The sequence below is a fragment of the Triticum aestivum genome, chromosome 4A (genome assembly GCF_018294505.1).
Source record: "Triticum aestivum cultivar Chinese Spring chromosome 4A, IWGSC CS RefSeq v2.1, whole genome shotgun sequence".
NCBI classification, from domain to species: domain Eukaryota; kingdom Viridiplantae; phylum Streptophyta; class Magnoliopsida; order Poales; family Poaceae; genus Triticum; species Triticum aestivum.
In genome coordinates this window covers 651,516,172-651,529,111 of record NC_057803.1, presented here as the reverse complement: position 1 = coordinate 651,529,111, position 12,940 = coordinate 651,516,172, and the positions used below count along the sequence as shown (strand labels likewise).

At 48.0% G+C, this 12,940-nt stretch overlaps 1 protein-coding gene across 2 annotated transcripts; it reads left to right on the top strand.

The window, feature by feature from the left end:
• Positions 1-236: 236 nt before the first annotated feature.
• LOC123087887 (uncharacterized) lies at positions 237-5,684 on the top strand. 2 transcript variants are annotated; one of them, XR_006441560.1, is made up of 2 exons: positions 237-4,206; positions 4,771-5,684. XR_006441560.1 is itself a non-coding variant. In XM_044510008.1 (2 exons), exon 1 carries the CDS (start codon positions 387-389, stop codon positions 1,728-1,730), a length of 1,344 nt encoding a protein of 447 aa, XP_044365943.1. In that variant the 5' UTR covers positions 241-386; the 3' UTR covers positions 1,731-1,734; positions 4,771-5,684. The 2 variants fall into 2 exon arrangements, 1 of the variants encoding a protein (XP_044365943.1); XM_044510008.1 differs by having other exon boundaries at positions 241-1,734.
• The last annotated feature ends 7,256 nt before the right edge of the window (positions 5,685-12,940 follow it).

Here is a 12,940-nt window from a genome sequence, read left to right as displayed (position 1 = left end):
GCTGTGGATGCCCTTAGACGAGAGGACATCTGCCTCTTTCCGGACATAACACTAATAATCTCCAATAAGTTAATAAACCCTCAGACCGAGAATACACATCACACACACACACATGGTATGGTTGGTTGTACCCTCTGTTGAAACTTAATTTTTCTAACATACGCCCTTATAAATCTCAAAAAGAAAAAACATACGCCCTTGTATTTCTCCACGGAGTGATAGTAAATCCGGAGACATTTCGTCTGCTCTTGTTATTCTGTTCGGATCTGGGATGAGAGCCTGCAAACCCTAGTCCCACTCGCTTCACTCTTCTTGCCCGCGGCAGGCCCCAAATCCAGCTCCCCTCTCCCACTCCCACCGCCGGCCGGCCGCCACCGTCCACGCCAATGGCCTCGCCTTCGCCTCCCCCCACGCCGCCCACCGCCGACGAGCCTCCGCCTCCGCCTACTCCTGACGCAGACGCCCCCTCCCCGCCCACGGACGCCGAATCCCCCCCGCCGCTCCCGGAGGCCGACGCCCCTGCCGCGCCGCCCCCGGACGCCGGCTCCCCGCCGCCGCAGCAGCAGCCGCACCTCCCGGACGGCATCCTGGAGGACATCTTCCTGCGCCTGACAACAGCGGGGGACGTCGCGCGGGCGTCGGCCGCGTGCGCCTCCTTCCGGGCCATCACGTCGGCCCTCCCGTTCCGGCGCCGCTTCCGCGCGCTCCACAGGGCCCCGGTGCTCGGCTTCCTCCGGGAGGACTTCTACGCCGCCCGCCCGCCGCACCCCTCCGCCCCGGCGGCCCGGGCCCTCAAGCGGGCCGCCGACTTCGCCTTCTCCTTCCTCCCCGACGACTCCGCCTGCTGGAGCCCCCGCGACGCGCGCGACGGCCGCGTGCTCTTCTCCGCGGTCCCCAGCTCCCACGGCCGCGGCAGCTTCGCCGACGCCACCTCCACCACCTTCGTCGACCTCGTCGTCGCCGACCCGCTCTCCCGCCGCTGCGTCCGCGTGCCGCCCGTGCCCGACGACCTGGCCGCCCCCGTCCTGCGGTGGGGCATGCTCGACTTCGAGCCCTTCCTCGCGCCGGCCAGCGCCGAGGACCTGCGCGACGAGGGCGCGCCCTTCAGGGTCATCGGCAAGGTGCTGTGCGAGGACAGGGTCGCCGTGTTCGCCTTCTCCTCGCGCACCGGCGAGTGGCGCAGCCACGGCTCGAGCGAGCTGTCCAACGACTTTGCGCTGGACGCGCTGTATGAGCGGCGTCACTACGTGCAGGGCTGCTTCTGCTGGCTGCTGGAGTGGATGGAAAAGCTGCTCATGCTCGACGCCGGCGCGATGGAGTTCTTGATTGTCGACCTCCCGCCCGGCAATGACGAGAGGCGGTTCGCCATTTTGGAGGCAGGGCAAGGCAGGATTGGGCTGCTGAATATTGGGAGGAACACATTGGACTTGTACTATAAGGCCTGGCCTGGCAAACGCAATGGCGAGTGGCAACACGAAACGAAAGAGCACCCACTGCCTGACTATCACTGGCGCATCATAGGTTCTGATGAGGAGTACTTGCTCCTCAGAGGGATCTCACTTGATTGGCCCTGGTTTGGGAGCGCTTCATCGGAGAGTCCGGATATTGAGTATTTTGCACTGGAGCTCAAGGCATTGCAACTCGAGAGGATGTACGTGTCCAAGCACAAAATGTTGCATGCTCACCTGTATAGGGGCTACCCGCCGCAGATCTCGGCCCCAACTCTATGAACTGGTAAACTTGCTACCGTATCATCCTCTTGTTTTCAGCAGTTGGGGGGACAGAGTTTCCGTTGCTTTGAAAGCCATATTTGTTATTCCCTCTGTCCACAAAATTACATTGTATTAGACCATTAGCCATGGGCACAAACCACACAATAACTATTGGATAGGCTAAAAGTATCATCATTCCTTTCTCTTGCTCCAAAGTTCCCCTGCATGTTTTCTTTCCAAGGAGGCAAGGTTTGCTGGTTCATGGGAGTAATAGTTTTGGGCATAATAGGAAATCTGGAGGAGAAGTGCCTACAAAATTGTCAACTGAGCACATTGAAGGACAAAAATTCCCTAAGTGAACTACATTTGTTTCTAAGGGAGTAATTAACTAGCTGTGTGCACTTCTCCTTTTTCTTTTCTTTAGTTCCTACATGGGCATTTTCATGGCTGCAACACATGTAACACACAAATCCATGCCAAAGATATATCAACAAAAATGGTGCTGGTGCCATTTACATACTCTGTTTTTTTTTTAATATAGAGCAGTAGGAGCCTCTCCTGCTGTAACTTCTCAAAAAAGAAGGTTAATATTGTTTTTGCAAACATACAAGCACCACCATTGTCTTGTTGTAACTCATTATTGTTAATGATTCAGTACTGTATGACATCCATGGTTGAGAACTGCTAATTTGCACTACTGGTTTCAGGTTTACAACATTGCTATCACTTTTACATCGCTGCCATACAGCCTATGACAACTATTATCTCATTAACTCTTTTAGTAAATTTGATATGGTAGATGAAAACAACTTGGTATTATTGCTTCACTTATCCGGTAGTGAGCAAATGGAGAGAGTTTTAATCGATTTTAAAGCAATGTTCAGGATATTGGGGCGTGTTTGGTTTCCTGGGCCGCACCCGCCTCGCATCCGCCGTGCAAAATCGAATGTGTTTGGTGTCCTGTGCGGCGTGCTCAGCCTGGCCCGCGGATGCAAAAGGAGCCCTCTCAGCCAGGCTGAGAGGAACGCAGAAATCGGCCGTATCTCCGAGCCTGGCCCGCGTTTGCATCCTTTTCCTCCCGTGTCTTCTTTTTCTCTTCTCTCTCACGCATCAGATCGAGCACCCAACCCACCACCGCCGCCACCGTCGAAGCTCCCTCCCCCACCACCGGTCCGGGCTCCCTCGTCCGCCACCCATACAGGCTCCGTCGCCGGTGCTCCTCCACGCCGACGCCGGGGGCCTCGCCCACCACCGGTCCGAGCTCCCTCTCCGCCTCGCCTTGGCATCGTCGGGTTCCACAGCCGCCTCGTCCACCACCGGTCCGAGCTCCCTCGCCGGTGTTCCACCACACCACGCCGGGGGCCACGCCGTCTGCCACTAATCGAGAGGAAGAAGGGGGAGGGGAGCACGTGCCCGCTGCGAGCCGCAAAGGGAGCCGCGTTTCTGCCCCGTCGCTCCCAATCCTTCTGGTGAGCGTAGTCGAGTCTTGCCGTTGGCGTCTCCTACCTGCTGCCCATCTACGCCCCAGCCAACTCGTCGCCCTCCACCTCGTTTGTTCAGATTTTAGTTCATACTTGTTTGGTTCAGATTTTGATATATAACACTGAAACTTGAGGTTGGTTCAGACTTGTTTCTTTAGTTCAGACAAGTTTTTTGATAAATAAAACTGAAACTTGAGTTTTGTTCAGATTTTAGTTCAGACTTGTTTTACAGGTTCTCTTTGTCCATGGAATGATTCAAATTCATTTGAAATGATTCAAATTGGAAGAGAAAAAAGTTCCCAAAATTCACAATATTAAGCTCAAATGCAGCCTACCAAACAACATCTTTTGTATATAGCATCCCTCATGCACTAATATTATGCAGCCCACCAAACACACATCTCAGCTCCTCTTTGCATCACCTCAACCAGGCCACGCTCAACCAGGTTCCCCCATGCGATGCAGGCTAGAGACACCCAGGCAACCAAACACGCCCTTGGTAACTGGTACCATCTCGGTTGGGTGCTGAATAGGGATTAATCGGTGAATTGGACATTTAACTGAATTTATCGGTAGGTTAACTAGGGCCATACCAAACATATAGCTAAATATTTGTGTTAGCCATATTCTGCTTGTCCCTCTACAATCCTTTTTGTCTTTTCTTTCTGCATAAGTCACATTTGGGCTGTCCTCACCGCTGCTAAGCTGAAGCCCATTCAGCCCACTAGGGTTGCAGCGGTGTGTCTGTAAAAGAACCCCCTGTGCAGCCACTTTCCTTCTCTCTTCCTTCTTCCCCTTCTCCAGCCGCCACCTTCTTCCTCTCTTCTCTTTCCCTTCCCAGAGCATGTTCCCAGCTCCTGCTTCCTCTCATCCTCTGTCTCACACCGCCTATCATCTCTCTGCTTCTCTCCACCCTGAGGAAGCTGCGCTGCCCGTGGGAACTGACTGGTGGCTGCTTGAATCGTGAACGGGAGAGGAGAGGAGGATGAGGGGGAGCCCGAAAGTCCACAAAGGTACATTGTTTTTGACTATTAGCAATGGGCCCAATAAAATGAATAGGCTAAAATTATCATCATTCCTTTCTCTTGCTCCTAAGTGCCCCTGCAAATTTTGTTTCCAAAGAGGCAACTCTGCTGATGGGGTAATAGTTTGGGGGCATAATAGGAAATGTGGATTAAAATGTCTACAAAATTGTGAATAAAGCATAGTGAAGGACAAAAAATGGCCAAGTGGCCTACATTTGTTTGGATGGGAGTAATTGACTAGCTGTACACACTTCTGTTTAGTTCCAGATGAGCATTTTCGTGGCTGTGACAAATTCTCCATGCCAAAGATATAGCAGGAAAAATGGTTCCGGTGCCATGTACATGCCTTCTTTTTAATATAGAACAGTGGGGACTGGGGAGCCTTTCCTGCTGTAAGTTATCAAAAAAGAAAGTTGATATTGTTTTTTTTGGAAAGATACATGTGGCAACTTGATAATCGGCCCTAAATCCGAGATTCTGTCCCTATCATACTTTTGATCAGCATCTTTGCCATTTCCTGTTGTGATTTTGTCTTCTTTTGCCAAAAACTAGGGCAATGGTCTCAGGTTGGAAATTGAGTGGTGGCGTGTTGTCTATCCTTGGTCCTTGAATGTGGAGAATTGGCTACAGAACTGTGAACAGAGCACATTGAAGGACAAAAGACTAGAGCACATTGAAGGCTACATATCCTTCGTCCTGTGTATTGCCGCTGGAGAAGTGGTGAATGAGTTGGTGTGGTTCTCTGACGGCAAGAAGCGTGTCAGTGGAGGCCGGAAGTTTGCCGGTGGCGGCAGATGGTGGAAGTCAGGATGGCCGCTGCGAAGGGATGCCCAACCTTATGTGCCAGTTGGGCGTTATCGGGCGGCAGCGATCTTTCTTGAGCTGCGTCTTGACCCACAGTTTGTCTACATCGACTTACGTTGGCCGTGTTTGCTGGCTTAGGTCATTCTATATATTCTCACCATCCTGAAGCATGTTTTGGAGAGTCCGCTTTGGCGCTGAAGTTTGTAGTAATTTGCAGGATACTAGATCCAACTTGATAAGTGTGGCAACCCTGGTTTTTAACCCCACTGCTGGCAGCATGTGAGACCAGCTCAGCTGGTGAGCTAACATTGAGAGAGTTTATGCCCAGTTCAGTGGTTTGTGGCTCTGGTTTCTTTCCGACCTGGTGCAGTGGAGGCCGTTTATTCATGGGCAGAGTCCCAACTCCACCAAGTCATGGAGATGACCTTTTGGTAGCCAGCGTGTATGCATGTATTAGAGTATGTATTATGTATGTAACCTGGATGGCCTTGTTGTATCTTGTTGTTGTTGTTGTTGTTGTTGTTGTTGAGAAACAGCCTTGTTGTAACCTTTTTGTTGTTGTTGTTGTTGAGAAACAACCTTGTTGTATCTTTTTGTTGTTGTTGAGAAACAGCCTTGTTGTATCTTGGTGTGTTAATGCAGTTTAGCGACAATCTATCGTAGTTTGGATTTGGATGCCCATATAAATAATAATGTATTTACCACCTGTCCATCCATACAAGGGATTATTTGATTGAGCATCCTATAAAAAAATTCAAAATGACAAGTGCCGCACGTGTGACACGTGAACCACTCCGGCCTCGTAAAGTTTGACCAACTTTATAGAAAAAACTACCAACATTCACTATGTGAAATCAATACCGGTAGATGCGTCATGACTTAAAGTTTCATATTGTATAACTTTTGCATCGTAGATGTTGATATTTTTTCATATAAATATGGTCAAACTTTGCGAAGTTTGATTTCAGACAATTCTTATATGCAGAGTAAAAAGGACCGGAGAGAGTACAATCAATATATCATTTTGGTTCAGAAAAAAAAAATCAATATATCATGAGTAAAATACACTGGAGGTGCCTCAACTTGTCTTGGACAGTCAGTTTAGTGCCTAAAGTTACAAAATACGTGAAATTGGTGCTCGAACTTTTCAGGCCGTGCAAATACGGTGCCTCCATTCGTATCAGGACGTACATCCAGCCTACATGGCGTACAAACGTGACGGTGGCCCGCCTATCAGTGTCTAAGAGGTGCTGGGTGGCCCGCACGTGGGGATTTTTTTTTTACAAAAATCCTTCTCATTTTTATTTACTAGCAAAAGGGCCCGTGCGTTGTAACGGGAGAAAAAAATTCATAATTTTCAATGGTCATGATCACATTTCGCTGCATCACCGAGATACAATATCTCTCGCAATTTCGCGAAATCATGAACATTTTGAAATTATGAACAATTTGTTAAACTCATGCACATATTTGAAATCGCAAACAACATACTATTACAAATTTTTGAACATTTTCTACAATCAAGTTTTTTTTTTAATTTATGAACATTTTTTGCTATTTACAAACATTTTTAAAAAATTGTGAACATTTTAAAACAATTTTCCTGAACTGGCAAATATTCTATAATTGATGAACTTTTTTTTAGAAATTGGGTGGAATAGTTATTGAATTTGACGAACTTTTTTTGATTTAACGAACATTTTTGGAAATGCCCGTGCATTGCAACGGGAAAAAAACTATCAAGTTATACATGTGTGGTAGATATAAAAAAGTATGAATCAAATTCACAAAGTATATACAAATGATGTCATGATGAGATAAGACATTTTTAAAATGTAGTTTCAAAAACGAACAATATGATGCTCATCAAGACTTGATTGTTTAAGGTGTCACAACAAAATATTTTGTGCTGAGCAAACTACATTGATAGACCGTGCCTGAGCTATACTGATAAATAAAGTGTATCGCCTTGACTTAGCGTAGCGATGTTTACCATAACCACTATTGTAATACGAGAATAAGCATAAATGTGTTGGAAGCAAAATAGACATTTAGTCATTTTAATACAGCTTACAAAAACTAACCCTTAGAAAGTTATGTCAATTTTGTTGGGTTCAACATTGTACAAAACACGGAAACCCCGTTTTACCCGACACGAAGGACTAAATAAAATCATAAAACGAGCTCTATAGATCTCATAATAAAACCTTTATGGAAGCTACAATTAGTTTTGTTCATTATTTACGGATGTGTTTTAATTTTTGTGAACATTTTCTAAAAGCTGATGGACATGTTTTTTAAATTTCTGAATATGCTTTGAATATTGGATCATTTTAAAAAAACATAAATATTTTTTATTTCATGAAAATCCATTTGAAATCGTGATTTGTTTATAATATGTGAGCAATTTTTTAAGTCATGAACATTTCATGATTCTTCGAATATTTTTTAAATTCACAAACAGTTTATCATTTTCATGCTTTTTTTCAATACTCGCAACTGTTTGATATTTTGGAAATCCGAAATTAATTTTGAGATACAAAACCAAAGAAGAAATAAAAAAGCAAAAAGAAATAAAAAATAGGGGGCACCACGAATCCGAAATTAGTTTTTAGAAAAAAAACAGAAAAAACAGAAATACAAAATAGGGGGCGCCACGACCCGCACATGGGCTGGCCCATTACGGCGCTTAAGATAGGTAAAAAGAAAGATTAAGCATCGAGAACCAGGGACCGAATCCTGGTCTCCTGTGTGGACCATCGCAGCCTCAGCCATCGCACTACTCATCAGTTGTTGTTCTTATACCATATCAACTTTTAATAACATAACCCTGGAGCGATATTTGAAATTAAAAACAAATCGTTTTTGCATTGGTGGGTAGTTATTGCCAACTTCGAGGGTAATTTTTATGACGTACGGGCAGAAACCCAATTCTCTCTATTACTTCTCTTTATCTTTATTATTAGGTAAAGATAAAGAATCAATAGAAAAGCACTGTATGATAGCGAGAAATAACATAAAAAAAACTCAATGGAGAGGTCTCGAACCTGGCATATCATGTTCAACAACGGCACGACCTGGCCAGCCGGCCGAAGTATGCTTCAAATTCAACTATTAGCTACAAAGCTGTGTAAATACTAAATATAATCCACATATCACTCTACAAATTTCTTTATTTTTAATTTTTTCCAAGTTCCTGTTTAGTTTCATAAAGCATAAATTTTCCCATATGAAAAATACAATTATCAATATGCAAATGTTTTATATTTTAAATATTTTTTCATTATCATTATTGTGTACTTCGAAGAGGCTGAACTTAATTTATGTGGATAATATTAAATTTGAGAAATGTATCGAACATGTTATATTTATATAAATGTAATGATAATTTACACAATAAATTTTTAACTCACGTTGAACTCTTTTAAAAATACATATTGTAAACTTTTTTAACGCACACTAAACATTTTTTAAAAATGCATTATAATTTCTAATACATGTGAAACATTTTCCAACAATATGCTGAACATTTTTCAAATGCACTAACATTTTCTTTAAGTTTATGGCAGTTGTATTTTGTTCTTACGTTTTTTTTCCAAATGGTGAAAATAATATGAAAAATAAAAATAAAGAACTTGAAAATTAAGTGTGCAGACCCATACGAGCGCCATATATACAGCAACTGAGCACGCTTGAGAGGTACTCCCTCCATAAACTAATATAAGAGCGTTTAGGTCACTACTTTAGTGATCTAAATGCTCTTATATTAGTTTACAGAGGGAGTACATAGCAACGAAAGAGGAATTTTGGAGCACGGTGGCCATTGAGCATGTGTTTTTCTTGAAAGTTTAAAAACTGGCTAAAAGTTTCATACGAATCTTAAAAGTTCCACAAAAAAATGTATGCATGTGCTCTAAGTGACTTTCAAGTTTTGTTTGAAATTTTGTTATATTTTACACTGCAAAAAATACAATAATCTGGCCAAAAAAATTAGCTGATTTTTGCATGTATTTGTCTTTTTCTTTATCTCTGACATACAAATATAGTTTTGAAAAAGAACACACGGATATATTACATTTCTATGTGTGCATGTACAAAAAATGTCAGAAGTTTTTTAGCTGTAAAAATCTGTTTCTTTGACCTTCGAAAAAATGGGCACAATGTGTCGCTGCTCCAAAATTACATTTTGCTTAACAACACAATATATAAAGTTCGACTTAGTCTATATCTACTAAGCACAATATGGCCTGGTGGACCCCCTATGCGTGCAATATAATCCATAAATTTGTGGAGCTTTCCCACATGATTAAGTAAAATTTGAGTGTTTTTTTTTAAATCCTCATGTCTGGTCCACCCAACGACTTCCCTGCTCCCAACCACTAACAGTTGGGTCACCGCCACATTAGCACGCCACATGGGCTGGACGTACGCCTGGATACGAATGGAGACACCTTATTTGCATGGCCGGACAAATTCAAACATTCACTTTATGTATTTTGCAACTTTAGGCACTAAATTGACCGCGTAGGACAAGTTGAGGCGCGCTTGGGCGACCCGAGGGGCGAAAACCCTAGCCCCGCCGTCCCACTCCCCTTCTTCCCCAACGCGCGCCTCCCCCCTCAGATCCGCACTTCCGCGGTCTTCTGCGGGTGGGAGTGGGCGACGGGGCTGCAGGACCGGGGGAAACCCCTAGCCAGCCGTGTCGGCTGCGACGGCGGCGACGCTCGCGGGCGCCGCTCACCTTCCTGGAGGCGCCTGTCAGGTCCTGCCCCCTACCCCCTTCCCCTTTGTTTCCCGGGTGAAATCCTCAACTTTGTTGGGCAGCGGCGACGCCCAGGGCGCCGTAACCTTCTTGAAGGCGTTGTTTTGGGAACAAAGATGGGTTGTGGGCTTCGTTGTGGTGTAGGTGGAGTGTGTCGGCGGCGGCGGCGTGTCTCCAGCGACGGCGGTGTCCTCCTGGGCGTGTGGTCAAGCTGGTTTGGTGCTCTTCGTTGGGCTGCAGGGCTCCTTCGGTGCCCGTGGATTCTCCAGGACGGGAGGGGATAGGGCTCCCCTCCTCCGGTGGCTGCTCTTCTGCTCGTCGAGCGAGCCGATGATCTGGATTTGGCCATTGCTGCTGCCAATTTATGCATTCCGACAGCTCGCCCCTGTTTCATGCCTGGACTCTTGCATTTGGCGTTGCTCTATTTCAGGTTAGGCGTCGTCGGCAGGCTGGGAACGCCTGGTTCCGTCCCTGTGGTTTCCTGCGATGCCATTCATGCAGGTTCTAGAGTGAGCATGTCCATCGCTCACCGGTGCGGCGCCTTGAGCCAGGCGAGGAGGCAGGGGCCTTCTGTGACGATGGATCTGGATGGATGTGTCTCCTTCAAGCCCAGGCGTTCGGCTATGGCGTGCTTTGCTCCGTCGTCGGTGCTCTTTCCTGAGACGTTTAGCGTTTTTGCCTTGGTTCTCGGCGTGTTTGGGGTTCATGGCATCTCTAGCTATGCTTGCTAGCTTGTTGTATGCCTCTGCGAGCTGCTCCTAGGCGCCATTGTATCTTTGCCTTTTGTTTTCTTTCCTTTTAGTTGGAGTGTGGTTGTATTCCGTCGCTGTAATCCTGACCGGTTGATGGCTTTGTTAATTCAAAGCTGGGCTCTTCTGGAGCCTACGTTCCAAAAAAAGACAAGTTGAGGCACCTTCAACGTATTTAACTCACATTTAGTGTACTACCTACGTTCATGACTTCAGGTGTATATGGGCATATGTATTATACGCCACGACAAATATATGCTTAAAACTATATCCAATATGAATCCAATGATATGCTTTTGATGCCATTTCTTTTTCTTTTTTACCAAAAGGAGGATAACCCCCAACCTCTGCATCACAACCATCTTTATTATATTATTTAACAAAGTCTGACACAACAAGCGATGCACGCAACCATCTTTATTATATTATTCAACAAAGTCTGACAAAACATACATGGATCAATCCAAAGCCACCTTCCTAGCGATTTATATGCCGCTACATCTATTAGTTTGCTGATGTGCCTTGATCTCGCACCAACACATAGCATCTAATATTATGGCCTCACGAAGATGCTCCACAACGTGTCGAGAGTACCAATCGGTCCAACAGACCCTCAAGTGTAACGTAATGCGCGCACTCCAGAATCTGTCACCGCTATCTTCCGCCGTCCCAACTCCAGGAGAGATCAATGCATTGACCTTGCCAGATCGACGCCAGACAGCACCACCACCCTGTGCGCGTCCATCAACACACATCCAACATCGAGATCCCGTTGCGCCACGCTGTCGAGACCTGCTGTCACCGACGTAGTAGATGGCATATAACATATACTCCCTCCGTTCCATAATTCAAATTAAGGGTTTTAGTTCAAACCACGACGAGAATTATGGAACGAAGGGAGTAATTAGTTAGCCAAATCGTGACCTAAAACTACGTGCACCCAATACACCCATACGAAGGAAGTAATAACATCTTATATTATGAGACAGAGCTAGTAGAAGAGAGAAAGCGGCTAGAGGCGCGACCCGCTCCCGTGACCCGCTCCCGTCCCCGCAACCCTAGCCGTCGCCGCCTCCCCCTGCCCGCCGCCGGCGGGATCCGGCCGCCCTCGCCGGCGCGCGGCACGGATCCGGCTCTCCCTCCCCCCGCCCTTCCTCCCACCCCCTCCTTCCGCCCTCGCGTCGCCTCCCCGGGAGGCGGCCGGGGCGGCCCCCACGCCACGGCTCTCGGCCTCGCTCCGATCTTCCTCTCCCCTGCCGTCGCCGGCGGGCGCCCCCGGCTCCGGTCCGAAGGGTGCCGGCGGTGGCAGGATCTCCCTCCCCCGCGCGCGCGTCCTCCTGGCCCGGGGCAGGGGGCGGCGGCGGTGTCGCTCGGCTTGACGGCGGTCCGGTGACCCGGCGGGGTGGCCGGCGGCAGACGTGGTGGCGGCGCTGCTCCTTGGCGGCCAGGCGGCATGGTGGTGCTAGGTGGCCGACGTCGCGCCCCCGGCTTAGATCTGGGCCCATCGGGCCCCATCTGGGTCCTAGCGGGTCGGGCCCCGGCATGGCCTCGTTGTCTGCGGCGCGGTGAGGAGGAGCGGCTCGGATATGGGGGCGTCGGCGCCGATGGCGTGCCGGCAGCAGCGCGAAGGCGGGAGCTTTACGGGCCCACAAGGGCTCGGCCGGGCCTATGGGCCCACGGGCTTGGTGTGCTCCTGCTATTGCGTTCGGACGGCTACCGTCGCTGACGGTGGAGGTGGGGCCCTCCCGCGTGCCGACGGTGCTGATGCCCTAGTCCCGGCTCTGATCCTTCGCCGCACTGCCCTCATTTCGTGGTGCCGTGGTGAGACGGCGTTGGGGCCTCATGACCGTGTTGGCGCAGGGTGGTGGTTGGTTGGTGGATGAATCCGGAGCGCCCGAGGTGCGGGTTGGGATCGGGGAAAACCCCTGTCGGCGTGGCCGACACCGGCGCGGTGGTGCTTGAGGGTGCCACCTGACCTTCCGGGAGGGCGTATGCGGCTACCCTGCCTCTCGCCTCGTCGTGTACCGGGGGAAACCCTTGGCAGCAGCATCGTCATCGTCGCGATCCTTCTTGGAGGTGTTGATAGGTGCCGGCGCTTCGGTGTCTTGGAGCCTAGGGGTAGATTCCGGTGGGCGCAACGATCGCGAGGATTCTTCGTTTTTGTTGATCCGCCGTTGTCAGCATTTGTTTCTTTTGCTCTTTCTCTGTCGTTTCTTTTGGGCGTGTCTGTGCTGCTTCCGCCCCAGCATCTATCCCTGTATAGTTCGGTTGGTTGCTTTGTATACAAAGCGAGGGGAAACCCTTTTTCGGTATATTATGAGACAGATAGAGTAATAGCAAGTGCCAAGCATTAGCAACAAATTGGTTAAAACACAAACAAAAACGCAAATGCAAGGGACATGCAACA

Bases quoted from the DNA above. Each gene is read 5' to 3' on its own strand.
- LOC123087887 (XM_044510008.1), top strand. From the start codon at position 387: ATGGCCTCGCCTTCGCCTCCCCCCACGCCGCCCACCGCCGACGAGCCT.